At 35.4% G+C, this 27,738-nt stretch overlaps 2 protein-coding genes across 3 annotated transcripts in view; one reads left to right on the top strand and one right to left on the bottom strand.

Moving 5' to 3' along the window:
- LOC123528189 (patched domain-containing protein 3-like) overlaps positions 1-2,800 on the bottom strand; it is a 108,499-nt gene extending 105,699 nt beyond the window's left edge. For both annotated transcript variants that reach the window (XM_053544197.1, XM_053544192.1), the window contains exon 1: positions 2,698-2,800. The gene's annotated coding sequence lies outside the window, so the exon portion shown is untranslated. The remainder of the gene's footprint in view (positions 1-2,697) is intronic.
- LOC123557836 (phenolphthiocerol/phthiocerol polyketide synthase subunit C-like) lies at positions 19-18,861 on the top strand. Its single transcript, XM_045349556.2, has 7 exons — positions 19-178; positions 5,330-5,573; positions 6,060-6,220; positions 7,764-7,967; positions 8,379-8,560; positions 9,742-9,916; positions 11,578-18,861. Exons 2-7 carry the CDS (start codon positions 5,365-5,367, stop codon positions 17,112-17,114), a joined length of 6,468 nt encoding a protein of 2,155 aa, XP_045205491.2. The 5' UTR covers positions 19-178; positions 5,330-5,364; the 3' UTR covers positions 17,115-18,861.
- Positions 18,862-27,738: the final 8,877 nt, after the last annotated feature.

The raw sequence follows: 27,738 nt of genomic DNA, 5'->3' as shown, positions 1-27,738 counted from the left end.
TAAAAGGTAAGATTGTACTACGCACTCCAGTGAAATATTCAAGTCGTTGGGTGCAGAACATACCAGGTGTGAATACTTTACATATATAAACTAATAGTAAATGGCGAGTATAATCTTCTAGAATGTGGCGATTACTGGAGATGATGATGAATTTTGAGCTTTAGCAAATGGGTACTATGTAAGTAATGTTTATACTACTAGGCTGATTTAGATAATTTAGACTACATATTGCAGGATATATATTTTTATCATTTCAAATACCCTAAGCAACAACTTCGAAATACGTTATCAGTCATATTTCAAAAAAAAATTCTAAATTCTTGTAGATTCATAAAGTTAGTTTTGAATGAAAACTACTTTACTGAGTGAATTGATCTTGCCAAACGGTCAGCTTTAGTTTAGTATAAATTTGTTCAGTTATTCTTACTACTGGTTCAATATCAATGTAAAACGTAGCAAATTTTAAAAGTAATCAGTTCTTATGTAGTCCTTTTTTAGCTCATCTGAACTATGTTCAGGTTGAGCTATTATTATAGGTGGAAAATCCGGCGTCTGTCGTCCAACGTCCCGCGTTCTGCACCAACATTTTTACCTAAACACCTGCTCTGGAACTATAGGTCAGCATAATACCAAATAACATCCTGTTTCAAGTTTGTTCAAATGGTTTAGGTTGGTTCCTTTTAGGGGCAACCAGAGCTAAAAATCGTAAAAAAATCTGAAAGGCTTCTTCTCATAAACCACTTAACGAATCTTATCAAACTTGGTCTTCAGCATCATTAGAAGGTCCTCTCTCAAGTTTGTTCGAATGGGGACAATTGGACCCTAAAATGGGCCGTTACAGCTATGAATAGAAATATCTTTTAACGACTTCTCATCAAACTTTGTCTGTAGCAACATTATAAAGTTTGTTCAAAAGGGTGCAGTTGACCCCTTTGAGAGGTCGCTAGAGCTAAAAATGAAAAACATAACTTCTATCTTGAAGTTTGTTTTAATGGTAACGCATATTTGGGCCGTCACAGCAATATATATATATATATATATATATATATATATATATATATATATATATATATATATAACATTTGAATATCTCTTCTCTAAGGATGTTCACCAGCTTTGGTCAGGAGCAGATAATGCTATATTCCAATAACAGTTATTGCACCTTTCTGATAAAAACAATATACATTATCGTCTATATAAACATAAAGATTATATAACTTTCACTTATTTGACGTTTTTTACATTATTACGATTTTGGCGGTGATTGTTTTTCAACAAACTCGAGTTATCTGTATGAGTCGCTATTGAGTTTTTTGATATCATGTGTCTCCTATATCACTCATTTTATTTATGAAACTATTTAAAGAGTAATTAACTCGATTAATTGATATCATTTACAGTTTTATTAAGTGCGTGCAATTTTGCAGTTAGACCAACGCGAAATTGTCCTTGTGATTTCGATATTGCAGATCGTTCCATGTGAACTTAAGCTCATTTTACTTTTCATGATCAATAGTTGCAATAAAAGGGAAAATGTTACGGTGCTTGATCGCCTCATTTATCAATGGCAAGTTTTTCAACTGTTCAGTTGTGACTTAACAGTTAAGTCGTGTCATATGATATATATTTACAATGGGTTAGTCAGTACATGAATATCAGGGCTTGGGAAAATTTAAACCTTCATTTGGATTTTTATACTTTAAACGGTGTCAGCAATGGCTTATCTTTCTATTGTTATCGTGGTGATTTAAGAAAATACTGAGGCGGAATATGTAGATATAGATGATCATTTTAACAAGAGGCCATTCGAAAAATGTTAAAAATAGAGAGATTGCTTCAGTCTCTATCGTATGTAAACTTTATTGAAATAATTCTCATCATCTTGAATAAGTTGGGATAAATATACAGGTGGGCACAATGGAAGTAACCTGTACTTGCACAACGTTTTTTTTAACATTTACATTTGAAATAATTGTATAGAAAATTGCATATGGTGAAGTAACATCAGCAAAATAATATAATTATGATATAATGTTGTTGACAGAATAGTTTCTCTAATTTTCTGTGCCCTAGACTTGAACTACTGACCCACAAAACAAGGGGGTTTATCATCTTAACACTTACAATCAACCTATACATTTTAACGACATCTTCAGTTAGTGATCGGTGATCCTGATCTTTGACCAACCGACCTCAAAATCAATAACGGTCGGCTACCGGTCAAGACCAACTGCCTTATCAGTTTGAAGTTTAAGGTTCCTACATCAAAGTATTCTAAAGTTTTCAAATGGAATCCAAGGGAAGGGACGTGAAAAAAAGACTTTCCAAAAGTGATAACACTGTGTAATTTGCCCTTAACCGATTTAACCGTTAACTCGCTAACGTATTTTCTATGCTCTTACAAAATTTCGTTTTTAAGCTTAAATCATTGTAGAAATAATCGGAAAAAGTCAAAAACTGAAGTGCTGAAGGTGTGCGGCGCAACCGGAAGAGCTATGTTCTGTCTGCCTACAGTTGAAACAAACGATTTCCCCTTGTCTACACTGCGTCGTCATGGGGAATTTGGAGACGTTTCCTCGAAAGCTAGAAGACTTCATTAAAAATGCCAAAAAATAAAGTTTATATAAACAAGATATGATAAAATGCAACATCAACTGTATAAAATATGCAAAATAAAGTAGATAACTAAATGTATACCTAGCATAAATCCTCTCGTACAACCTTCTTTCTCATCTCTGATGAGAATATTTGGTAGATTTGTCACAGGAGATATCTCGATTTCATTGCTTTACCAGTCAGTCTAAAAATAGAATATGGCATGCCTCTCGTAGCATTGATTTTATTTTTGTGCAATATATTCTAAAATTAGAACATCGGAAAATCAGTATGGATTTTAAAAGGGGGCATCTCAAAATAGAGGTTTACATAAATGAGCATCATAACTATCAAAAGGTTTATCAGCAATCATTATAATCATATTCCTATGTTTAATCTTATCTTAAGCATCCTGCAAATGTTGTTTTTTTTTTTGTTTTTTTGTTTTTTTTTGGCATGACACAGTCCAGAGACTTTAAGCGCGGCAACCTAGAGGTCTAAAGTTAGTTACACTCGATTTCTACACTTTTGAATAGAATAAAATTGTCAAATCTTACTTTCTTCCGTGCCGACTCCACAGCCCTTTAATGTATCGGGGGAAAAACTCGTGGAATTTGGAACTCTTCCACCACTTTTTACTTCAAGTTTCTGTTTGGCAACTGCCTATTCTCACTCATCATCATATGCCCTAAGAAATATATAATGAAGCAGATCACTGCCAATCCAAACTATGAGTGGCATTACCACGCTGTAACGGCTTATATAAAGAAGATAGTGGTAAATTACGCAAAATATTATAGCCAGTACGGAAACAATTTTTACTCCACAAAACAACATCTAGATACATTCAAACGAAAACGAATAATATCATAAATGGAAACGTAGACATTCGCAAGAAGACACTTGATTATGGTTGTCATCAAAGCATGATCAGTATCTCCCAGACCTGATCTAACATATCACCCTGAGCTAAGAAGAACGAAACAGAACAGTTAAACTAGCAGAAAGTTTATATTTGTCTTTTTAAAAAGTTGATGATCTTTATCATTTTCTTATATTCTCTAGCAGCCTGACATTGTTTAACGTCAAAATCTCTATGATAACTACACATGTGTCCGTCAAACCCTTTCTATCACTTATTACCCAGCTCGTCCGTTCTATTCACCAAAGATTATAGTAACTGTTCTGTTTTCATCTTTGCTAACATTATCCGTTCTACGGGCAATGTCTATAGTTTTTGTCCTGATCGTGATGTGTTACTTCTCTTTTAGATCTTTTATTACCTTTCCTCTTGTATCTGAAAGGGATTTCCCATCAGCGTCCCGAAGATTCTAACGCTGTTTCTCCTCAATTGTTGTTCCATCTCGTTCACTTGGTAAGCAATTTACTACGTTCTATAGTTATTTTCCATGATCATCGCTTTAAGGTAGAAAGCACTACCTACCGATTTTCAACGAACTGTTAAGAAATGTTCACAAATTAAAGATAACGGTATTAGTTCTCTGTTTTTCTTCCTTTTGGTTGTAAATCTTCTAACATGATCACTAACGCAAAATGACGTACTTGACAGGGTTTTATATATACAACAAAAACGTAGCAAAAATTATTGGATTTTAAAGTTTGTGTTAAAATTATCTTTCTAATGATAATATACATTTTTATTTCACTTTCATTCTCTTCAATCATTTTCTTTATATCACTTTTTCTGCATTTCATAACTGTTCAAGTTCCGCCTCTGAAGCCTTAAGTTTGCCGTGGACAGATTTAAGACTTTCGTTAACTTTGTCAGTTTCTACTCTTTCCTGAGAGGCAAGCTGATTAATTTTCTTATCCAGATATATACGTAAGAGTGATTAAATCTTTGACATCCGGTTCTTTCTCCTCTATTTGCAGCATAGTCATCATTCTATCAGTTCTTCCTTTTTTAGTCCTCTCTCTCGTTTTCTTTTTACACTCTTTCTTATCTGACTTTTCTTGTAATTGTGGATCTATGTTCCTCGCAGACGTAATCGCTTCATCTTTGGAGGACACCCATCAACAGTAGTCTTGCGAACTTTCTCTTCGTGGCATGTTAACATATTTAGCACAATTCTCTTTAAGTCGTCTCTCTCGCGTTTTCTCTCTTTCTTATCCGACTTTTTATTCACCTTTTGATCTATGTTCATCGTAGACGTAATCGTTTCAACTTCAAAAGACAACCGTCTACAGCAGTTTTTATTTTCCTGATGAGATTATCGACACAATATTTACACAAGAAACCGGTTTTACAACTAACCATAATTATCCATCCTTATTCTTTGTTCGTTGTCCGTTATATTTTACAATTCAATTTCAAAAAAATAGCTCTCAGAATTAGGGAATTAGGAAATACATAGAACTACATTAAAAACATTTTTGACTGTTTGTAGGTATGTTCCTAGTCATTTATGGTACTCTAATATTCCAAAAGTCCGCTTTATTCGTTTTTCTTTCTTACTATCCTCTAAGTGTTACGGGTTCTCATAACTGCCCTTGACCGATTTTCATTTGTGCAATATCTTTCTTAGGCAGATCCGCTGATACTACACACATGTGAAATTGTTTATCCGTACTGATTTTAATTCATAACCGAAAACAATGCTGAACCTGTATATTTTGGGTGAGCCGCTGTCCTTTGCTGCGATTTCGTTGTTTGGTCAACAGAAAACAGTGTATTCAAATAAAGAATCCTGGTCATGTAAATATCTCGTTTCAGTCCAAAAACTGAAAGTTGAAAAATGGTATTTTAAAATGGCGGGAAAAGAGGACATAGCGATAGTAGGCATTGGCTGCAGATTTCCCGGCGCTGACAATGTCACCGAATATTGGCGTGTATTGAGCAATGGTGAAAACCACGTAAAGGAAGTGCCACGTGATAGATGGAACATTGATGCTTTCTACGACCCGGATCGTAATGCACCCGGGAAAACATATGTGCGAACAGCAGGCTTCGTAAATAGGTACGAATGTATATCACTAGTATTAAAGTTTTTCGAAAATATAATTAGGTATGAAAGGAGTACCTTGATGCTATATAAATGTTTTAGGTAATATTTTAAACTTAATGTGTACTCTTTGACAGTGGGACAATGTATTTTGATTCACTGAGAGTGGGGTGAAAAAAAAATGAAATACAACATATTGATTTGCACAACACTTGATATATATGTGTAATTGTCAGTGAGAAATAATAAAACAAATGAAAATATTAAACAAATGTATAAACTCATCATCGTAAACGCTTGACTAAGATGAGAATTTCTATTTAAATACTTTTACTAAAGGCCACTATTTTTATGAACTATAAAGCTTAACGGAGGACTTTAAAGAATGTAAGAAACCTATCAAGCTCTCAGGTTCTGTCAATGACGTACAGAGATTTTGCATTGTATTTCGTATTACTCTGCGGTGGACATTTTGCTTAAAGTAAGTATTTTCTTTCACAGTATAGATGAATGGGATCATCGTTTCTATGGAATTAATGACATGGAGGCGGAGCTTATAGACCCCCAGCAGAGAATTGTTTTGGACTGTGTCCACATGGCGTTAGAGGATGGTGGCATTACAAGAAAGGATATTGAGGGAACACAAACAGGAGTTTATATAGGTACTAATACTATGAATTATTGCTAAGATAGTCAATAGTAAAGGTCATTTGACATGAAATATTCTAGAAAAAATGGAAACCGACAAGTCGCCTAACACGACAAAAATGAAGATGATGCAGGTTTGGTTTGATTGAAAGCTGTTGATTATCTCTAACTTGATAACTAATACATGTTCATTATGAAAATAAGACAGTAAAAGTACATTCAAACTCTGCTTGTATGTGGATCAGTAGGGAACAGGTCATGTTTGTCATTCATCATCAGCAACCTAATAGTCATTCATCGTCATTGTTTATCATTATCATTCATTGTCTTCATTCATTATCGTTTATCATCATTTTTCATTATCGTCATTATCTATCATAAAACATCATTCATTATTATCATTCTTTATCGCCATTAACCAACATTCGTCATCATAATCATTCTTCACTTTGAACCCTTATCATTATTATTTATTACTATCATTCGTGATCATCGTTCACAATCATTTCCATCCACCATCATCTTCATCATCATCTTCTTCGTTGTCATCATTATCATCATTTTTATCATTATTCGTCATCATCATTCATCACTAGTCATTATCATAATTCGTTATCTTAATTTCTCATCACTGCAATATACTTATCATCATCATCCATAAACATAATCATCATTCGTCATAATTCGACTTTGTTATTCATCATCGTCATCATATTCCATCATTATCATTCATAACCATCATTCCTCAGCGTTATATAACAGCAGCATTGTCGTTATTCATCATTCGTCATCAGTCATTATTTTTGTTCAATTTCATCATTCATCATCATCAGCTTTCGGTATCACCATTTATCACCATTCATGACCAGACATCAACATAATTAATCATCTTCACTAATCATCAATAACATTTTATAGCACCATTCTTACCGTCATCGTCATTCATCAAATTTCGTCACTGTTATCCGTAATTTGTCACAATCATTCATCATCATCTCCATCATATATCATTTTTCATCATCATCATCTTCATCCTCATCATAATTATTATAATAATTATTTTTAATATTTACTATTATTATTATTATTATTATTATTATTATCTTTCGTGATCATCATTCATTGTTGTCGCCATCATCAATATTCATCATCATCATTCATAATGATTATCAAACGTGAATGTTTCGCCATAAGTCATTTGGGGTCACCATCATCATGAACAACATAACTCTTTGTCTTTAGAATGACACTGACATAAAATCAGACACTTAATCAGCGATTGCATTATAATGTACTGATGTGACTATCAGCTCATATTCCATATCTCACTAAATGGGAGCTGTAAAATAATAATTCAGGATAAGCAAAATCATCTATTATTTTGAGTAAAAGAGTTCTATAAAGTGATTTGTAATGAAACTGGTCCTCTAATTTAGTTTTAAGATACTGGAACAAGGGGTCTGTTACTTCATCAACGGGAAGTTTCGTACATTTGTGAATATTTACCGATATAAAATTTTTCTCGAGAACATATGTCATCTAACGCATTTTCAACAGGATCTATGACTGATGACTATAAAGGTCACGTGATGACTGACACAACTATAAACAGTACTTACTCTGTGACGGGCACACATAACAGTATTATCAGCGCCAGGGTGTCATACACATATAATCTGTCAGGACCTGCATTGACTTTGGACACAGCTTGTTCTTCGTCACTTGTCACCATTGATGTTGCCTCACAGGCTTTACTCACAAGTATGATATTTCTGTAATCAATTGTAGTTTTTACTAGGTTTGTTTTATTCGTACAATGAACCAAGAGCATATGTTTTAAAATACCTGTATGCGAGACTTATTTTTTACATGACTTAAAGAATGGCAAGATTCAAACATTTCAACAGATTATCAACAGGCAAATGAAGAAGAATGGCAAAAGTTCCTTTTATTGCACAATCACGTTCTGAATTTGAATAAAGTGGCTGCTGAATGAATGTGTATATTTCAGATACTTTAATTTACCTTTACATCACTGATGATATACATTTATTTTTGCATTTGTAATATAAAATGTTGCACAACCACCCAAAGTTTTTATTTACACAGTATGCTCACTTTGCGTAATTTGTTATCATCATTGTATGATTCAACTATACCGTGTCTATGTAGGAAAATGTAGTATGGCTATATGCGGAGGTGTAAATATACTGATGGACCCACAACTTTTCGTTGCGCTTTCAAAAGCTGGTATGCTTTCACCAAGCGGACAGTGTAAAACATTTACAAAGGAGGCAGATGGTTATGCTCGTGGAGAAGGGTGTGGGATAGTGCTGCTCAAAACGCTAAAAGAAGTAAGTTTTATATAAAAAAAAATGGCCAAACGCCTATTTTGAGACGCACCAAATGTTTTGTATGTAGCCCTTTTACAGCTGGATGGTAGGCCCACACTTCCGTGTTATATGCATAAGCAATAACTGTCTGAAATATAGAATGTATTTCACTGTCGAAAACACAACATTGTACTCAACTCCAGTCGGGTATGGGAAAATACTCAGTTAGAAATGACGCAATGATGGCGCCTCGATGTTCCATGCATTGAAAAGTTCGCCGTTTCAAACAGATTTTCATTCTTATTTATCTAAAAACATAGACAATGTTTGAGGACAGTTCAATTATTAACGTTCTGACTCCAATATTATTTGATCACAGAAATAAAGAACATGTATGAGTGACTAACATAAGCAAACATAGTATATAAGATATTTATTTTCATTCTTTTCACCATGAATTCACACGCTCGTATCTGGTTGATATTACATTTTCTCCGTACCCAGATTGTGACCTCCAATTCATAGGCACAAACACCTGTCGAGCAAATAACGGAGATACTACCAAGAGCATTGCATGTAGTTGAGCATTATATTGTGAATAAATGAGGGTTTGAAACAGTTTTAAGTTGGAAGATAGACACATACGTTAAGTGTGTAAAAATGGAAAGCTATTTTCAAATATATGCATATGTCAACTGAAATATAAGCAGATAAATGTGAACTCAAACATTAATAAGAACAAACAGACATTCTCTGCTTCCAAAGGATCTTCTTACAGATTTTATTAACTATCACAGCAGCAATCTTTAAGTGCCGTGTGGCTGCTGCACAAAGTCTTCCCGTACTTTGATTCAGTGTTGTTATATTTTCTGGTATTTTGGGATCATGGAGTCTATTCAATACCGACGTAATAGAGTTCCGATTAAGCCGGTGCTAGTGGGCGTCAGAGGTGTTACACTTTCCATTGCCTCCCATGAACAGACTTAATCAAACCAAGTCTGCTATTATTCTGCTTGGTTGCATTTTATGCTTCCAAAGGATCTTCTTACAGATTTTAATAAATATTGTTAAACATAAGCTTAAAATACTCCATAATATTGACAGCATTTGCATATAAGAATGAGAAATAAAAGCTATAATCAAATTTTGATATTTGATCATCGGTCTTGCTTAACAGATTTATCTCCAATTGTATCTTTTAGGCTGTGAAGGATGGTAACAAAATTTGGGGAACGATAAGAACTGGAACGAATCAAGACGGACATATGGCAACACCGATCACGGCACCTTCCGGACTCCAACAAGAACAGTTGATCAAGCATCTTTACGAAAGTTATCGTGTTGATAAATCTAGAATCCAAGTCATTGAAGCTCATGGTAAAATATATCTATTTCCTGTTTGCCAACTTTTCTAATGCTAAAATCATACTTAAATAAGTAAAAATACCATCTCTTAATAAAGTCAATAAGTTTATAATATGTCTTGAAATCGCATTACTTTCTTGTCCTATTTATCCATTAAAAACCTGCATTAAGGGGTTACGAGGGACCGTCCTATAAGGTAGTTCTGCATATTTAGATAAGCAGTTTTTCTACACTGCAAAATGTTATTAAACCCCATTTTATTCCAAAACATCATTCATGTATTATAAGTAATCAGTCAATAAATGGAGAGTGTGTGTTTGATATTTTCCCGGACTGATAAAAAAAAATGGGCAATGAGCAAGTTTAAAGTATGCTATTGCTATTGTATCTTTGTCCCTATTTCTATAATGGGGGTATTCGGGCAAACATTTTGATGACACTTTCGCATATAGAAAAAAAACACTTTAAAATGCTTATTTTTACAGTTGTAAATTGCATATTTTCTTTCGTATGGTTAGATAAAATAGAAATTGAAACATGAGTTTTTCGTCCATGTGCATCAATTTGAATTTCAAGCTGATTTATTTTACGTTTATATTTGTATTATTTTTTTCGTATTCTAGGCTACCCAGATAAAAAGGTCAAGCTTGTTAAGCATGTAGAACTATGTTGACAATATAATGCATTTTGTATTCCCCTCTGCAGTCAGTAGACACGTTTAAACAACCTGGTGTTGTTTCGCAACTACTGTAAAACAATAATCATGAGCCTTCCTTTCGTCGACGTGTTGTCAACCACAGCGTCGTCCTGTTTAATCCTGTCCTCGTTTCTTCCTGTTTCAATTATAAAATATCAATTGAACGTTGAAATTGGTTATAGTATGACATTATGATCTATCGTTTCAAATTTGTGACATCATTTACTAGTATGTTATTCTGGTCCATCGTTTCTGAAATGTGACATCATTTACTAGTATTTTATTCTGGTCTGTCGTTTCCAAATTGTGAAATCATTTACTAGTATGTTTTTCTGGTCCATCGTTTCTGAAATGTGACATCATTTACTAGTATTTTATTCTGGTCTGTCGTTTCCGAATTGTGACATCATTTACTACTGTTTTATTCTGGTCTGTCGTTTCCGAATTGTGACATCATTTACTACTGTTTTATTCTGGTCTGTCGTTTCCGAATTGTGACATCATTTACTAGTATTTTATTCTGGTCTGTCGTTTCCGAATTGTGACATCATTTACTACTGTTTTATTCTGGTCTGTCGTTTCCGAAATGTGACATCATTTACTAGTATTTTATTCTGGTCTGTCGTTTCCGAAATGTGACCTCATTTACTAGTATTTTATTCTGGTCTATCGTTTCCGAATTGTGACATTATTTACTAGACTAAGTATCTTATTCTTGCCAGACATTATTTCCTTTACATGCAAACGAAACGGTAAGTGAACAATATGCTGTGCTAGATTTCTTACAGGAAATTGTGAAAACATAACGTAATTGAAAGCGCAGCCGTCTGGAAGTTTTCGAAATAGTAATCGGTGTTTGCTTATAACAGTTTTAAAAAATCAACATTAAGGTGACAAATTGCATTGTAGTAAAATTTTGAAAAGGAATAATATATCATATCTTTACACATCATGAAAAGGGATTAATACTTTTCAGGTACTGGAACAGCTATTGGAGATCCAACAGAGGCAAACGCTCTAGGAACACATTTTGGCAAAAGGGCCGATGCTAAAGGAGCAGTTTTTATTGGGTCCGTAAAGACAAACATAGGTCATTTAGAGGGTGCTGCCGGTGTTGCGGGACTTATAAAAGTACTTTTAATGATGAAATTTGACATTATTGTCCCTTCTTTGTGGTATAGTAAGGACAATGAAAATCCCAAGGTTACATTATCTGAACATGGTTTTGTTGTTCCCACACAATGTATTCATTGGGAAATGCCAGGTACTGGAAAGCGTCTTGCATGTGTAAACAGTTTTGGGTTTGGTGGTACAAATGCTCATTGTATTGTTGAAGAATATGGGCCATTTAAACCTACAGTATCAGTAACGAAGTCTTTTCTTCCATGTATCATAACAATATCTGCATTTGATCAAGACACCCTTATTGCAAATGTTCAACATCTCTACGATGCTTTGAAATTACAGTCTTACGACATTAAGGCTTTAGCTTATACATCAACATGTAGACGTGATCACAGACCAAAAAGAAAAGCAATTTATGGAAGAAGTCAAGATGATATTATTGCAGCTAGCTATGTTTTTCTCAGTATGAACGAAAATGGTGCCCCTCCACTTGATTCAAAGAAAATTGTATTCGTTTTCTGTGGTGTCGGAACAGCATGGAAAGGCATGTGCAACTCGCTCATGAACGTGAGCGCTTTTAATGAGGCAGTCTTCGGCATCGATAAATATCTCAAACCACTGGCGGGATGGACGATTTCGAACAAGTTCATCGAATGTCACGATATTTTGTCAAACCCGATGGTAGCACATATTGCAATTTTTGCCTGTCAGATTGGTTTAGCCGCATTTTGGAAAGCTATGGGAATTTTACCGGACGTTGTCATAGGTCAGTCTATGGGAGAAGTAGCGGCTGCTTATGTTGCTGGGTATGTTGACCTACAAACAGCAGTTCAAATTATATTTTACAGATCCAAGGTTCTGGCGGCAGTTAAAAGCGGTACAATGGCGGTTGTACGCAACGCAGGTGTCGACGTTGTGGAAAAATGCTGTAAAAGTATTGGATCTGTTAATGTCGCAGTTTACAATAGCCCAGAATCTTGTACCGTGTCAGGTATGACGGAAGATATCCAAAATTTCAAGCAGAAACTTTCAACAATAGAAGACATGAACGCTGAAGTTACCAACCTAGATGTACAGTGCGCCTATCACAGTTCACATGTTGAGCAAGCAGCAACTCAACTAGCTACGCATCTACAAAATATTCAACATCGTAAGGGACATACACCAGTTCTTTCCACTGTAACAGGGCAACTGGAAACAAATGGAGTGTTTGGTAAATCCATTTATTGGGAAGCAAACGTAAAAATGCCAGTTCTTTTCTCAAACGCTATCATGTCCGTAGAATCAAAGTCAAGCCACAACATTTTTCTTGAACTCGGACCAAGTCCAGTTTTACGCGCACACATAGGTAACATACTGAAAGGAAAAACGAATTATACTGCAATTCCTTCTATGCAGAGACAAAATGAAATAAACACGATAGCCGGAACACTTTGTACCATGTACGAACTCGGACTGAATCCCAAATGGCCATACTTAAACCCACAGCAAAGCCAGCTGACTGAAATTCCTAGGTACCAGCTCCGTAAATATCGCAAGTTGTACCAAAGTCTAAGTGCAGTTAAGAAAAATCAGGGAGTGGACACATCCAATGCAGAACACATGTATATAACGCAACTGCCTCAGCAAGACGACGGTTCTCACTTCAAAGTAGAGATAGGTGAAAGAACAACTCCATTTGTATTTCAACACATTGTGACAGGGTTTATTATACTTCCTGGTGCAGTCTATGCTGATGTTGGATTTGAAATTGGATGTAATGCCTTAGGACTTTCAAAGCAAAACACAGTAGTTTCCCTAGAATTCATGCGACCGGTTAGAGTAGAAACTGGAGTAAAAACAATTTTACACATTTCTACTATTACTCAAAGGAATGAGCTGCTTTTTCATGCAAAACAAAACCAGGTTACTATGTGCAAAGGATGGGTACGTTCATCACAGGTAGAGACAATGTGCGAGGACAAAGTTGATACTGAATGTCTGAAGCTTTCAATTTCAGTCAATGGATGCAAACACATGTGTATGGAAGAAATGTATGACAATTTGGAGTCGATGGGGTTCAAATATGGTCCTTATTTCAAATTAATGAAGGCCTGCGTAACAAATGGTGTCGAGAGTTTAACAGAAATAGAAGTTCCAGATTTCATAATTAATGAATCAAGGTCGACAACAATCCACCCTTGTGTACTGGATGGCATGTTGCAGTCAACCATTAACACTACCACAGAAGAAATTTTGGCAAAAATAAAGGAGGAAAATCTCTCTTTTCTCCCCGTAGCTATTGGTGAACTTCGTGTATTTGGAAATCCAGAAAAGAAAATGTACATCTTCACAAAAAGAATCAATACAACAATTCTTGATGCCGTCTTACAAGTCCATTACAATATTCTTTTACTCAACCATAACGGAATTGCTGTTGCAGATCTTCGGAATTATACAACATATGGCAAAAGAAACGGTTCGGTGGCACCTTGTGAACTAAAGTATCGGTTGACATGGCATCCACTTGAGAAAGTAAAACAGAGGGCAAATAACGCTGGAAATATGCTTGTACTTACAAACACGCCTACAGAAGACATCTGTAAAGAATTTGAAGGATTTGAAAACATAATCATCTGCCAGAACGAGGAAAACAAAGCCAAAGAAGATTTCATAATTCATGCATTTAAGGCAGCTTTTACCGACGCGAAGAACATCAAAACAGTTGACAAAGTCTTATTACTCATCCAGAAAATAAGTCCCGACACAGAAATTACTGCATCAACGGCTTCAAATATACATGAGTGTGTGAAAGACAACTGCATGTTGTTAGCAGAACTTGTGAAGTACATGACGAACAACGGTATCGATGTTCCGCTTTTCGTTGCTACACAAAACACGCAACCAACGTTTTCAATAGAAACATCAGCAATAAACCTTGTCGGAGAAGAGCTGTGGGGATTTGTTCGTTCCATACATCTTGAATTTATACACGGTGATATTACTTTGATAGATCTTCAACCATCCATCACAGAAACAAAACAGACCTTGGTTGATTTCATTTGTCATACATGCAGCAATATCGGTGATACGAAACCAGAAATCGTTATACATTTTAATGAAATATTTGGTTCTCAGTTTACAAAGGTCCCAAGAAAAGAAGTGATTCCAACGCTGAGGGTAGAAAGCAGACTTGCAAGGAATGTTTTCGCACAGTACATGGTACTGTCATCACGATCAAAAATAATGAAATCTTTTATTCTGACGCCGAAAAGGGGAATTGATGAAAAACACAAAAAGCAACAAGTCTTCTTAAACATAAAGACCGTGTGTTTACATCCTTTTTCAATTTATCCCAGAACAACAAGCGGTATTTTTCTCGATCAAGATGTATGGAAAGACAGCCTCAAAGGCGGACACTGTGTTTTTGGACTTGAATATACTGGTACCCAAATATCAAGGCCTACACAAGGCAGGGTTACATGTAGAAAACCAGAAATAGAAGCTGAGAATGAAGACTATCAGAATAAATGGGAAATTCTAGCTATATTTCCTTCTGAAATTATGACGAAAATGTCTGTACCAAAAAGTTGCACAGTCAACCTGAAGGAAATTCCATTTTATCAGCCCGGTCTCGTTTTGTACACAATGCTGTGTTGGAGACTTTCCGAATATGTTCCTGATAGGTCAAGCGTAGTCGTATACAGTCCTTATGGATCGTCGGTACCCAGCCTGATTTTGAGGAGTGTAACGCATACTCGAAGAAATGCTTATCTTGTCGATCCGTCGAGTGTTAAAGGCAGCAATCAAAAATGGATTGATATTTTGATAACAGTTGAAAACATTGATCCAAGCTTTCCTTTACTCGGAAGATGCAAGAAGATTGTTTGTTTAGAAGATTGTATTTCAGAGCCTGTACGTCTCAAAATGTCTCGATCAGCCGAACAAACTATTGAATGCTTTCCTGCCGCGGAATTGCTAGAAAGGAGACATGTAAGTAAATGTCTTCCAAAGGTTGTATCTTGGTTGCAAAAGAATTACGAGAAAATGGTGTTACAAAACAATACATCGGCTTGTTCTGCTTCTCTAGATTCAAATTCAGATGATGGTGATTGCAAAATACCTTGTTCAATTCTTGATGTTATGAAAGATGGACGAGTAGTTTTACCAGTCCGAAATCCTATAGATCAGTTGTTCAGTAAATCTTCTGTTTACATTGTAACGGGCGGCATAACTGGCCTTGGTTGGGAGTTTATTCTCCTTCTAGCGGAAATGGGAGCAGGCATAATAGCTTCTATTTCCAGACGAGACGTTTCATCACAAAGAGCAGAAGACATTCTAAAGGTAGAGAAAACAACAGGGTGCAAGATAATCTGTGTAAGGGGCGACGTGACTGATCTAAAGTCTGTTTCGTCGGCCATTAGTGAGATAGAATCGCTATCCTCGAAATATCCTATCCGTGGTGTTTTTCACGGAGCCGGTGTATTGAACGCGAAACTTCTGATGAACTTAAAAGAATCTCAGCTTGATTTTGTTTTGAGACCAAAAGTTATCGGAACTATGAATATGCATATAGCTACGAAAGAAATGGACCTTGACTATTTTGTTGTACAATCATCCATCAATAGCTTGATCGGTTCTCCTGGTCAAAGCAGCTATGGAGCGGCAAACTCATTCCTCGATACCTTTATGGAATGGAGACGCAGAAGAGGGCTTCCTGGTCAAGCAATTAACTGGGGAGCATTGTGCGTTGGCATGGCTTCAAGCCCCGAATTTATAGAAAACTTCACAAAGCGTGGATTTAACCTACTATCCGTCCTCGAAATCCGAAGTTGTTTACAAGAGGCATTGATGCGCAATTCAACTAGTATTATATACACAGATATAAACTGGGATATCTGTGCAAAGGATTACACAAACCCACAGTTAGAGAGAACAAGACTCCAAATGTCTGTTTTGTTTGAACAAACAGTGTCAAACGTAATGAACTTTGACAATGATGGGATAGACAGTAGGTCTTTCAACGTAAAAGCATTGCAAGAAGCGGGAAAAGAAAGACAACTGCTTGCTATTACACAAGTTATTCAAAAGGTTTCCAGCAAAGTAATTGGAGGAGATTTAAGCCGAATCAACATTTCATGTACTCTGTCCGAAATGGCCTTTGATTCAATGTCTACCGTCACGTTTATAAACGTCGTACATGACATTACAGGTCACCGGATTCCGCCATCGTTCATGCTCAACACAAATCAAACGCTGCATGACATTGTGTTGTTGTTGTTTGGTGCAATCTTCACTGGCAAAACAGAAATGGATGAATCCCTTGATGCCGGCATCAGCAGTGAAATCAGCGGATTGCTCGCACTTGAATCAAGCAGAGATGGCAGTATGACGCCCGTTGAAACGTAGTAGTGTAAACAAAAACACAGTTATGATTATTTTTTGTTCCGAAATGATGTTTTTAATTTCCATTTGCACGCAGAAAAAGAAATGAATATTTATCATAATTCCTCACAGAATTTCTCTACCTGAAATATATATATAATCCTTATTTAACAGATTTAAGATATTTAAGAATACTTGCATTCAATATGTGTCTTCATGAGTATGTAAAAATATTCAGTTTCATAATTTAGAAATAATTTTTAAAATGACGTCTATAGAAAACAATCTTTCAAAATCGGCATCCAAAATTTCAAATAAAACATCAAATTGTAGGCAATAAATTTAATACGTTACATACTACCTGTTTGTTATAAAACAACAATACGTTCAGTTTTACAGAAAATTCATTGAATATTTATGTAAATATTTTGCCCTTTATATAAAAATACCTTTCGCTCTAACAGAAAACAAAGCACAGTGAACAATACTTTGTTTAGTGCATATGTGTTATGTACATGTATGTTAAAAATATGTTTCACAAATCATTATTATATGTTATATTGTATTACTCTCTCTGTGTATTTATGTATGCTGCATGTACAATTTTACATAGTACTTAGATATGTATTGACCTTTATATGGATATAAATTGTATTTATTTTATTTGGGAGTTCATAAGCTGAAACCTAAAAGTCATAGATATACGTTTTGTTCAGTTCTGTTCTGTTTAAAATGCCTGGATATAGAAATATATGTTTTAAAAGGCACACAATAGTTTACATACATCTTAAAGAGATGTATATACCTTTGTTATTATTCTGCATGATACACAAGTCAAACAGCGAGTTATATTATTTTGCCTAAGATGTTAGGATTCTGGAAGAAAATATGTACAAGGCAAAAGCTTTTCAAAAGTCAGAATTATGGATCTTTCAGGAGAGGTGACACTGTAATAAGATAAAAACTTTGAAAGAATATTAAAACTATTCACTTCACCTGTGAATAAGTAACTTCCAATCAACTCAAAAACTTTCATATTGATAAGAGCAATAAAATATTCGTACCTGGAATGTTTTCGTTTGACTTTTAATGAATTATGATTGTACAAAGCTTGTCTCGCGTTTTCTCTACCGACCCGATGTATATCAGATATATATAATTGATATTATTGATATAATCAATTGTGTTTTGATGCATTCTGTAAATATGATTACATCTGCGGATAAAACGTTATTATGTGAAACTCATATGTTTAATTACGATTATAATGCAATTATTTGTTGTATATTTTGATGCGCCCTTGTGATACACTATTTACTAGTAATTAAACGATAAACTCACGAATCAGCTTGGATTCTAACATCATCCATCAGTAGAACATTGCATGCGCTGCCATGACGCCTGACGCTGTGGTGTATTTACTATGACATATTAATAATAGTTGTATCGTAAATTCAACTTGACAAATTTGTTTTCCTTATGTCGTCATAATATGTTTAAAACAATAATTTTCTCTTAAATAGAATCAATGTCGTTCAGAATTCGTACCGCAAAAAAACAATACGTGAGATGAATAATACTATGATTTAGACTGCTGATGTTTACGTATTGTTATTCATGTATCTGTGATAAGGTTAAAATGGCAAGACAATAAGTTTTATGCAAATATCAAAGTGAATGCGTTAGCACACCTTGCATGTACATGTCTCCTTATTAAGAAAATGATTTCATGTTTTTGTAAATCAAAAGTGAAAATAAAGTGAGCTGGTGAGATGTTGTTCTTTTTTCTTCATCATCATCATCATCATCATCATCATCATCGCCTCAAAATGAAGGGAGATTTAGGAATGAAAAAAATACTAAAATAATATTATATATTCCGAGTTGGGAAAGGTAAAATACGAAATCAAAACGAAATTATCAAATGATAAAGTATAGTCACATTTCGACGCATATTTTACCATTAGGTAGTTAGTCAATAATAACAATCGGCAACTGAAATTTTACCCTACCAAATTTCTATAATGAACTTGCCAACCTTTCAATTTGGACAGTACCATTAACTCTTAAAAGGGGTGCCTTTCAATAAAAGATACTGACTGAATGACGAACAGTGCAGATCTTTGTTAGACTGCACAGATGTGCATACTGATCATTATCTACATTGGTTGTAAAGGCAGAATCAATCGTGTCCAGCGTGCTAAGGGTTAAATACTCTCCCTAACTGATTTTAGCATTTTCCAGGTTTAACCGAAAGCCTTGTGTACATGACCTATATTTACGTATGAAGAATGCCAAATTGTCTGACAAAAAACCTTATCACACGGAAATTGCCGAGTATTATTATGTGTCCATCACCTTAAAAGGATATGAGCCGCACCATAAGAAAACCAACATAGTGCATTTGCGACCAGCATGGATCCAGACTAGCCTGCGCATCCGCGCAGTCTGGTCAGGATCCATGCTGGTCGCTTGCAAAGCCTAATGCATTTAGAAAAACCGTTAGCGAACAGCATGGATCCTGACCAGACTGTGCGGATACGCAGGCTGGTCTGAACCCATGCTGGTCGCAAATGCACGATGTTGGTGTGGCTCAAATAATATTCGTTAATGTCTATTTTCATACAAATCTAAGCATTTATCTCACCACCTTCGGAACGTATGCAATAGAGCGGAATATGTACAGTAACGGAAGTAGAAACCATGTGAAAAATTAGATAAACAAGGCCATGTTCTCAGTAAAAAGTCTAAAGGATCGGCGACAATATGTATTTAAACATGTTTCAAGTAAACTTCAGATATGCTGCAAATGCAAGCATATACAGCAAACTTTTCAGGCATCCATGCAATATGTGTAGGGTAGTTTAGTGGATCTGGTCTCTGGGTAATACATAGCGGAGCTGGTCTCTGGGTTAAACCATCGGGACACTCATCCATGTACTGATTATTTATATAATTGTTTATCTTTCAAATCGTCCTAAATACTATACATACATTGCTGAAATGCTAGCTGCAGTCAAGCTCTTAAAAATGCCAAATATACAACTGACTCCAACACTGCAGATATGTTACAAATGTAGAATATATTGCAGGAATGCTACTACAATTGCAGTGTATACCGCAAACCAACCAAGTTTGCGATATGAAGTGCATTTTAGTAGTAGTTGTGTCTATCAAATTAAAATCAATATTGCTTCGGCACATGTAAGCAATTTTTCCACATATAATCTTTCAAGCCAATGTGATAAAAGAAAATAAAGTTGTATTAATAAAAACAAGCTTTGGCCTTATTCTATACATCGTGTGTCAAAGACTTTCAGCACCGATTTAAGTCAAACAATAATCAGCATTGTACTTATCAGTGTATTTTACAGGTTAAAAGACGCTTTATTTATTTATTTATTCATTCATTTATTTTGTTGGGTTTAACATCGCACCGACACAATTATAGGTCATATGGCGACTCTCCAGCTTTGATGGTGGAGGAAGACCCCAGATGGCCCTCCTTGCATTATTTCATCACGAGAGGGCACCTGGGTAGAACCACCTTCATTCCGTAAGCCAGTTGGATGACTTCCTAACATGAAGAATTCAAGGCCCCATGTGAGTAATGTAGGCCTGTGTCGTGTGTCCGATGCCAGATATTTTGTACAATTTGCATTTTCCGAAATGACTCACGTGCTAATGTAAATAAAGATGCCTTCAAAAAATCACTGTTATCTTGTTTTTTAAAACAATTTTCTGAATGGATATATCAGACTGTGCGTCAAACTGATCTTTGTATAATTTACACTGTAAAATGAGCTGTCTATACTGCAACTAACATACTTTTCTCCATATATTCATCAATACGCCGTGATCTGGGCACTCAATTTTAAATACCGAACGTTATCTTGCTCTTTTCGAAAATTTATACGAACTAAATCACCACCAAATTTTAGGGATTTTGTTTGCTGTCGTCCTTTCAGGATTCCTCATATAACAGACAATTTTGGGATGTGTACATACATTTGGAACCCATATCTCGGCAGTTAAGAAATTTACTTTCCTAGTTTTAAGTTAGAAGCTAGTCAAAGTCCGTTCTGGTATACGGGTAGATTCTCGGTTTGAAGGAGCATCAAAAACTATAACGATAACTTTTGAAATTCCAGGCACATTGTCAAAAAAACTGCTATAAACCCTTTTGTTTATAGACATGAATGTTTGCTTTTTTCATTTGTCGACAATTCGAATCTCAGTATTGTCTTTAAACGATACTCTACCCTAAGTGATAAATCCTGAAACAAAGAAATCAAGTTTAAAGGTCATCAGATTCTCACCATTATTGTCACATTTTCTTCAGCATGCAGCACAACCGCCTATGGAAACAGTTCGCAAGGTCATTCCGCATTGACTGGAGGTCGACAAAGCACCTGACCGTCGGCATAAAGAAACAGCAAATATTGTAGTTCATTTTCAGTAAAAGTAGCGCACAAATTTGTATTAATACTTTGTGAGAAGTGTCGTTTACAAAAACATGAAGAGAAGAGGAGAGCTTGGATCCCCTTGTTTAAACCTGATATTTGAACTTAAAAGGTCGAACGTCTAGGAGTGGAACAGAACACAAGACCCAACAGCTAAATACATTGGTTTTAAGGTTTGCAGTAATTTTAAGCTGACGGTTTTAGAAAAAGAATCGTATATTTTATCCAAACACTGCATTTATCGATAAGGACACAACACGTCACGAATACAACACTTTACTTAATACTGAATGTAAAATGAAAATGCCTTCAATTATTTATTTGAAAACCAAATTGTATTATGTCAAGGTATTCATACTTGCTTTGCCATTTTTATGAAACTAAAAACAAGGGCGTAAATTAGGGTGATACCACGATACTGTTTTACATCGATCTTGTCCCTTTTTGAAGTAATATAACAACCTATTAAATCGTTACTCTACTTAAATATTTGATAAGGTTATCTAAGCCGGGCATTTTATTATAATGTGAAAAACTCGCTGTTACTTCCACTTCTGTAAACGCGCTATTATTCGGTGTTCGTTTGCTCATTATCAATTGTCAAACAGACTCTTAAGTTAAGTGACTTTTCAAAGACGTTTTTTTTCTTCTTTAATAAACATTCGGATTTCGCAAAATTACTTATATTTTGTCCAGCTGTCAACCTGTGTCTATGATGAAAATTTGCCTTTGTCTACTTATATTTTGTTCTCCGGTGAGTAAATAAAATTCTGAAATGTCACTTTTATTTTTATTAAAATTCTTTCTTGCTGTTTTAAAATTCAATTTTGGAGATTGACATTTTTCTTTGAACCATTCCGTATTCGATTTTCTCCTAGTGGTGCAAGTCAGTACTAAGATTTCCAAATAATATAAACAGGCAGTCATTTGCTGCACTAGTGAACTCGTCTACCACGTGATCAATTAGTAAAATTGATATACTGTATGTTAAGTTACTAACAGTATCCCGAGTGTTTGTGGGCTATGATTGAAAAAAATGTCATTGTCCGAAATATTTCTTTCTGTTCTTATATCCAGTGTTTTCCGAATTAGAACCAAGCGGCTTCGAGGGAAACAGTTAAAGACATAAGAGTATCGTGCCGTGATCAGAGTAGAGAGTCTACTCATTGAAATCCTTGATTTCGGAATATCGGACATTATGCTATGGATTTTGCCCAAATTTCAATGCCATTTCATGACTTCAATAGCTGATAATTTTATATAATGGCTTCAATTACGCATAAATAAGTTATATACATATCAAACTGACACAAAAATTAATTTTATTTCATATTCGTTGTCTTGAAATTTGAGCAGTTTGTGACTGAGTGTCATATTTTTTGAAAAATGTAAAATGTATATCTTTAGTGAAATAAGCATATGCATTTAATGTATGTCTATTATAAAGTGTTTTAGAACAAAAGATAAATTTTTACTATGCAAATTATCAGTTTTATTAACATTTTTAAAGATAACTGAAAAGCAAAAAAATAAAAGTGGAACAAAACTTTTGGCGACACAACTTCTTTCCACCCGAGTGGTCATGATAACTGATGCATTGATCATAGCCTATTGTTTGTTTTCTATACATCTATTGCTAATCTATATATTGACACATGTACAGTACTGACCGGGCATTATAGGCAGAGTTAGATATTGCATACATAAAGTGTTTTACATACATTGGCGTAGTTGGCCTTTTTCAGTTATAGCGGAGGGGTGTACGATACTGCCTAGGCCACTGTGGGTTCAGGTGTGCCTGGGTTTTAGCATTTTATGACACCTTTGGACACATTCTAGATGCATCATTTGCTCTTCTCATTTTAGTGTGTTTAGTTTTTCAGTTTCCGAAATTATCTGTAGGCACAGTCCTGTTGTGCTTAAATAATGGTGGTTACACTACAGTCATGCACATTTAGCCTATATTCTTAATGCCAAGCAAACATTTAAATGTGCTTTCTGTTACTCTAATGCAAAAATATATAAAACAACATAATAATAAAATGTAGTAACAAATACCGCCTGATCCAATATATCAATGGAACAGAACTTCACTAGCTAGTATCAACATTAATGTCGATATTCCTTTGGGGTCGTTACTAATATTTCTATCGGCTTCGGAATAAGCTTCAGTTCAGACGTGTGGGGGCATTGGTGTTAATTCTAGGGGTGTCTGTGTTAGTTCTGAGGCGTCAGTGTTAGTTCTTGGGGCGTCAGTGTTAGTTCTGAAGGCGTCAGTGTTAGTTCTGGGGTGTCAGTGTTAGTTCTGAAGGCGTCAGTGTTAGTTCTGGGGGCGTCAGTGTTAGTTCAGAAGGCACCCGGGTTAGTTCAGGGGTCGGTGTCTAGTGTAGTTCTGTTAGAGTTGAGGATGCTGGATACAGTGCTTCTTTGGATGGAATTAAAGCAAAAGTTGTTCTTAAAATGCATTCTAGGTGTGCCATAATTGAATCCTACAAAGGGTGAAAAGGCATTTGCACCACAGTGGCACTGTTTCCATAGATGTTCGTCTATATCTCTTTGACATGTTTAGGTTGAAGACACATACATCTAGTTATATATATCTAAGAAACTTGCTTGATTCATGACTTGCAACAGACGCAGTTGCCTCAATCCTCATGACACTCAATCAACGGACTTCGACTGTCAAGAGGCAGCAGACCTGATTGAAAAATTCATAATATGTACATACCAGGATCTGCTTTCAAGCTTGAAGTTCTATGCCCCCTTTTCATTCATTTATTTATTATGTTTTCTATGCTTGAAATATTTACAAAAACGAATAAGGCTGTTGATATGTAAGATTTAAGACACATGCAATAAGTGTCAAAATATGTTATGTAAAATTCATTTGCTGACACCCTGTATGTATTTTTTTTTTCAATTTTTAACATTCCCCCACCCCCCGCGCCCACCGCCCCACCCCTGTGACCAAGTACCATTTGTGCAACATACGTACATGATAATCGTTTACAAAGGCATGTGAAATATTTTGTTGCGTCACTGGGGGGAAAGATGTTTAAAACATAAATTGATTTATGTTCATATTTCAATAGAAACATAGCGAAAATGAGAAATGTCTACAAAATCATATTTTTTGTTCACAATTCATTCGAATATATCAAGAAATGGTCTTTAACTATCTTTATTACGCTATTTCAGAAGTCTAGGCCCAGGTCAGTTTTTACTTAATTTGATAGGCAATCTGAATAGGAAAATGTCCGAGGTCCTTTGAAATGTTGTCGACAGTCATATCTATACATCCATACCTATTTAACGGCTGAAACTTTTTTTAATGAGCGTAAAACCCAGACATTTCACACAGATGCTCCGAAAAGACACATCTGTTAAACAACATTGTTTCCAGACCGGAAGTTGTAAATGTAATCCATACACATTCCTTATCAAAATTGTCAGGTTGATTTGCAAGGACTGGTTTCGTTTTGAAAAGAAATATATGAAAAAATCGATCTATTCATTTACATCGGTGTTATTTTTCCATCTGGGTTTTCTTTGTCCGTCGGGTGTCGGGGATAGCAGGTTAAACAGTGTGAGCAGTGGGATCGGTTGACGATAGGAGTTACATGAAATATTTCAAGAGAGTTTAAAACGGAGGGTATTTATGTACTTCCGAACCGTTTATTTACGAGTCCTGACGTCCATAAATATTCCGCATTAAGCTCTTTTGAAATATGATACCGTTTTACTTCTAATTTCAGCCGATCTAATTGCTTTCTTTAACTTTGTCTTTCATCCTCGAATATCGTCTCTAGACTCTGGCGAGGAATTGCGACGACATAATAGAATACCATGTATGACGACGGCGAAACATGCCGAGGTTTACAAATAATACAGACGATAAAAAAGAAAGCATATGACGAAAAATTACAACAAGAAGAATGCTAAAGACTAACGATGAGGACGATGATGTGAAATGCGGATGACAAAGAATTCCCGCGCCGAAAAACCTAGAAGACGAAGAATACCGACGAAGACGAGTTCTCGACGACGAATAATATATATATCTGCGAAGACGAATGTAGACGACGAAAAAATTTGATGACGAGATATGTGACGACCTAAATTGCTGACGACGAAGAACACCGACGACCAAAAATGCCAATGATAAAATTTACCGACAGAGAAGAAAGTTCACGAAGGAGAATGCAGTCGACGAATAATACCGAGGACCGAGAAGTTGACGATGAATAATGTTTACGAAGAAGAATGCCGTTGAAGAACGATGCCCACAACGAATAATGTCGACGAAAAAGAACGTCGACGATGATAAATGCCACGAATACGAATGCAGACGCCGAAGAATGCCGATGACGAAGAATGTCGACGAAGAAGAATGCAGATGACGAGGAATACCTACGACGTAGAATGCTGATGACGAGGAATGTCGACGAAGAAGAATGCAGATGACGAGGAATACCTACGACGTAGAATGCCGATGACGAGGAATGTCGACGAAGAAGAATGCCGACGACGAATGTTGTCGATGACGAAGAAGAATGCAGACGATGAAGAATGAGTCCCGCATCGGTCCGCGTATATGTGGTAATGCATTTGCAAAACAAGATACCAGTGTCAATGAAACTATATTTAGACTATAAAACATGATACGGAAAACCCGAAATTCCGTGAAATTTAAACAATTCATTTTGCTTCTAGACAAATGAAATACTGTTTATTTAGAGGGTCCTGAATATTCATGAAAATAACTCAAGCAGTGCAAAATACGGAAAACGATTTCCGCGCACTATAAATTATCAGTAAGTAGTTATCTGTTATTGCCTGCTTATAGGAAGGCAGAGATTTGTCAACCTCCTTTATGTCAGGCAAATCATGTTTATAATTTTGTAATTAAAGTTACTTATCCACAGTTCCACAAATAATCAATATGTTCATTTCCACAAAATGTGGCATAAAATGTAAATATGACATTGAAAATGGTAAAATGAGTGCAAATCAAAATTTATATCGCATATAAATTTGTTTATGTTTGACTGGACGAAGCCTGGGAATCCAGTCTGACAATTTCTAACTGCAAATTATCAGAAACTCGATGAATGCCAATGAACACTTATTTGCGCAAATTAAGTGGGATCTTTAATACGGATATTTGTCTGCTGTCAAAGCAGGCTCCCCAGGCTGGACTGGGTGGTGAGATTATAAACAATGTAGATGTACATGTGGTCAGCGTATGTACTTCCTGCCTAACCAGTTAATTAGATCTAGGTAAAGATAACAATTCCTTTACCCCTGCGTACCATCATTAAAGATATAAAGTACGCTAGTTGCACTCACTTTGCACAGCCAATAACATAGCTCGATTAAGTTCTGATTAAGTGGAGTTCAATTCAGGAAGCGCTAATTTGAATATTTTGTTCATTGGATTTGTATTTTGTATCGTTTAAATAATTCGCTGAAGTTACTATTTAGTAAATTACATGTTATCAGAGAAATGACACAAAGTTTGACAAAAACATGTAATTTACTATAATAGTAATTTTACTTTTCTGATTTATTGTTTGATTACATGTTTTGCTATAAATATATGTTATGAAAATAAACACGTCTGGCATAACCAGACATTGTCAATCAACTGTACATTTTGTCTTGAGATCAGTGGAAAGACTAAGACTTATATCTACCAACTGACATACGTGGTGTGACACAAATTAACAAAGAAGGAACTTGAAACGGACCATAGGCAAATATAAAATAAATGTTAGATATTGGTAAAAAAGCAGCCGCGACCGGGAATCGAATCTGGACCGCTGGCGTAGTAGTCAAACCTGCTAACCATTGTACCACTGACTCCCTTAAAACAGGTAATATCGCGAACCGACCAATTTGTTGCTAGTAAATATTATTTTTGGTATAATTTACTTCACTAATGCCGTTTGACGTCACAAATGCTGTAATTTTAACAAAATGAAAAATTCTAACGATTTATCTGATCAAAATACTAGCCTGATTAAGCAGTGTATAAAACCGGACCCTGTGTCTTTTTCTGACAGACCGGGTAATGTTTACAGATTATTAGGTTTATATCGGGGAATATGCACAAGTACAACAGCGGATATATTGCTCGGCATTAGGAGCGCAACATTCTTCCGCTAAAGAACGAGTGCATATTT

Source organism: Mercenaria mercenaria, chromosome 5 (assembly GCF_021730395.1).
Source record: "Mercenaria mercenaria strain notata chromosome 5, MADL_Memer_1, whole genome shotgun sequence".
NCBI classification, from domain to species: domain Eukaryota; kingdom Metazoa; phylum Mollusca; class Bivalvia; order Venerida; family Veneridae; genus Mercenaria; species Mercenaria mercenaria.
The sequence above is the reverse complement of the archived record's forward strand: the minus strand, read 5'-3'. Positions and strand labels throughout refer to the sequence as shown.

Excerpts from the sequence above, each read along its gene's own strand:
- LOC123557836 (XM_045349556.2), top strand. The coding sequence starts at position 5,365 with ATGGCGGGAAAAGAGGACATAGCGATAGTAGGCATTGGCTGCAGATTT. Across the intron at positions 6,221-7,763 it reads ACAAACAGGAGTTTATATAG|GATCTATGACTGATGACTAT; the intron begins GTACTAATACTA and ends CATTTTCAACAG. Across the intron at positions 7,968-8,378 it reads CTCACAGGCTTTACTCACAA|GAAAATGTAGTATGGCTATA; the intron begins GTATGATATTTC and ends GTGTCTATGTAG.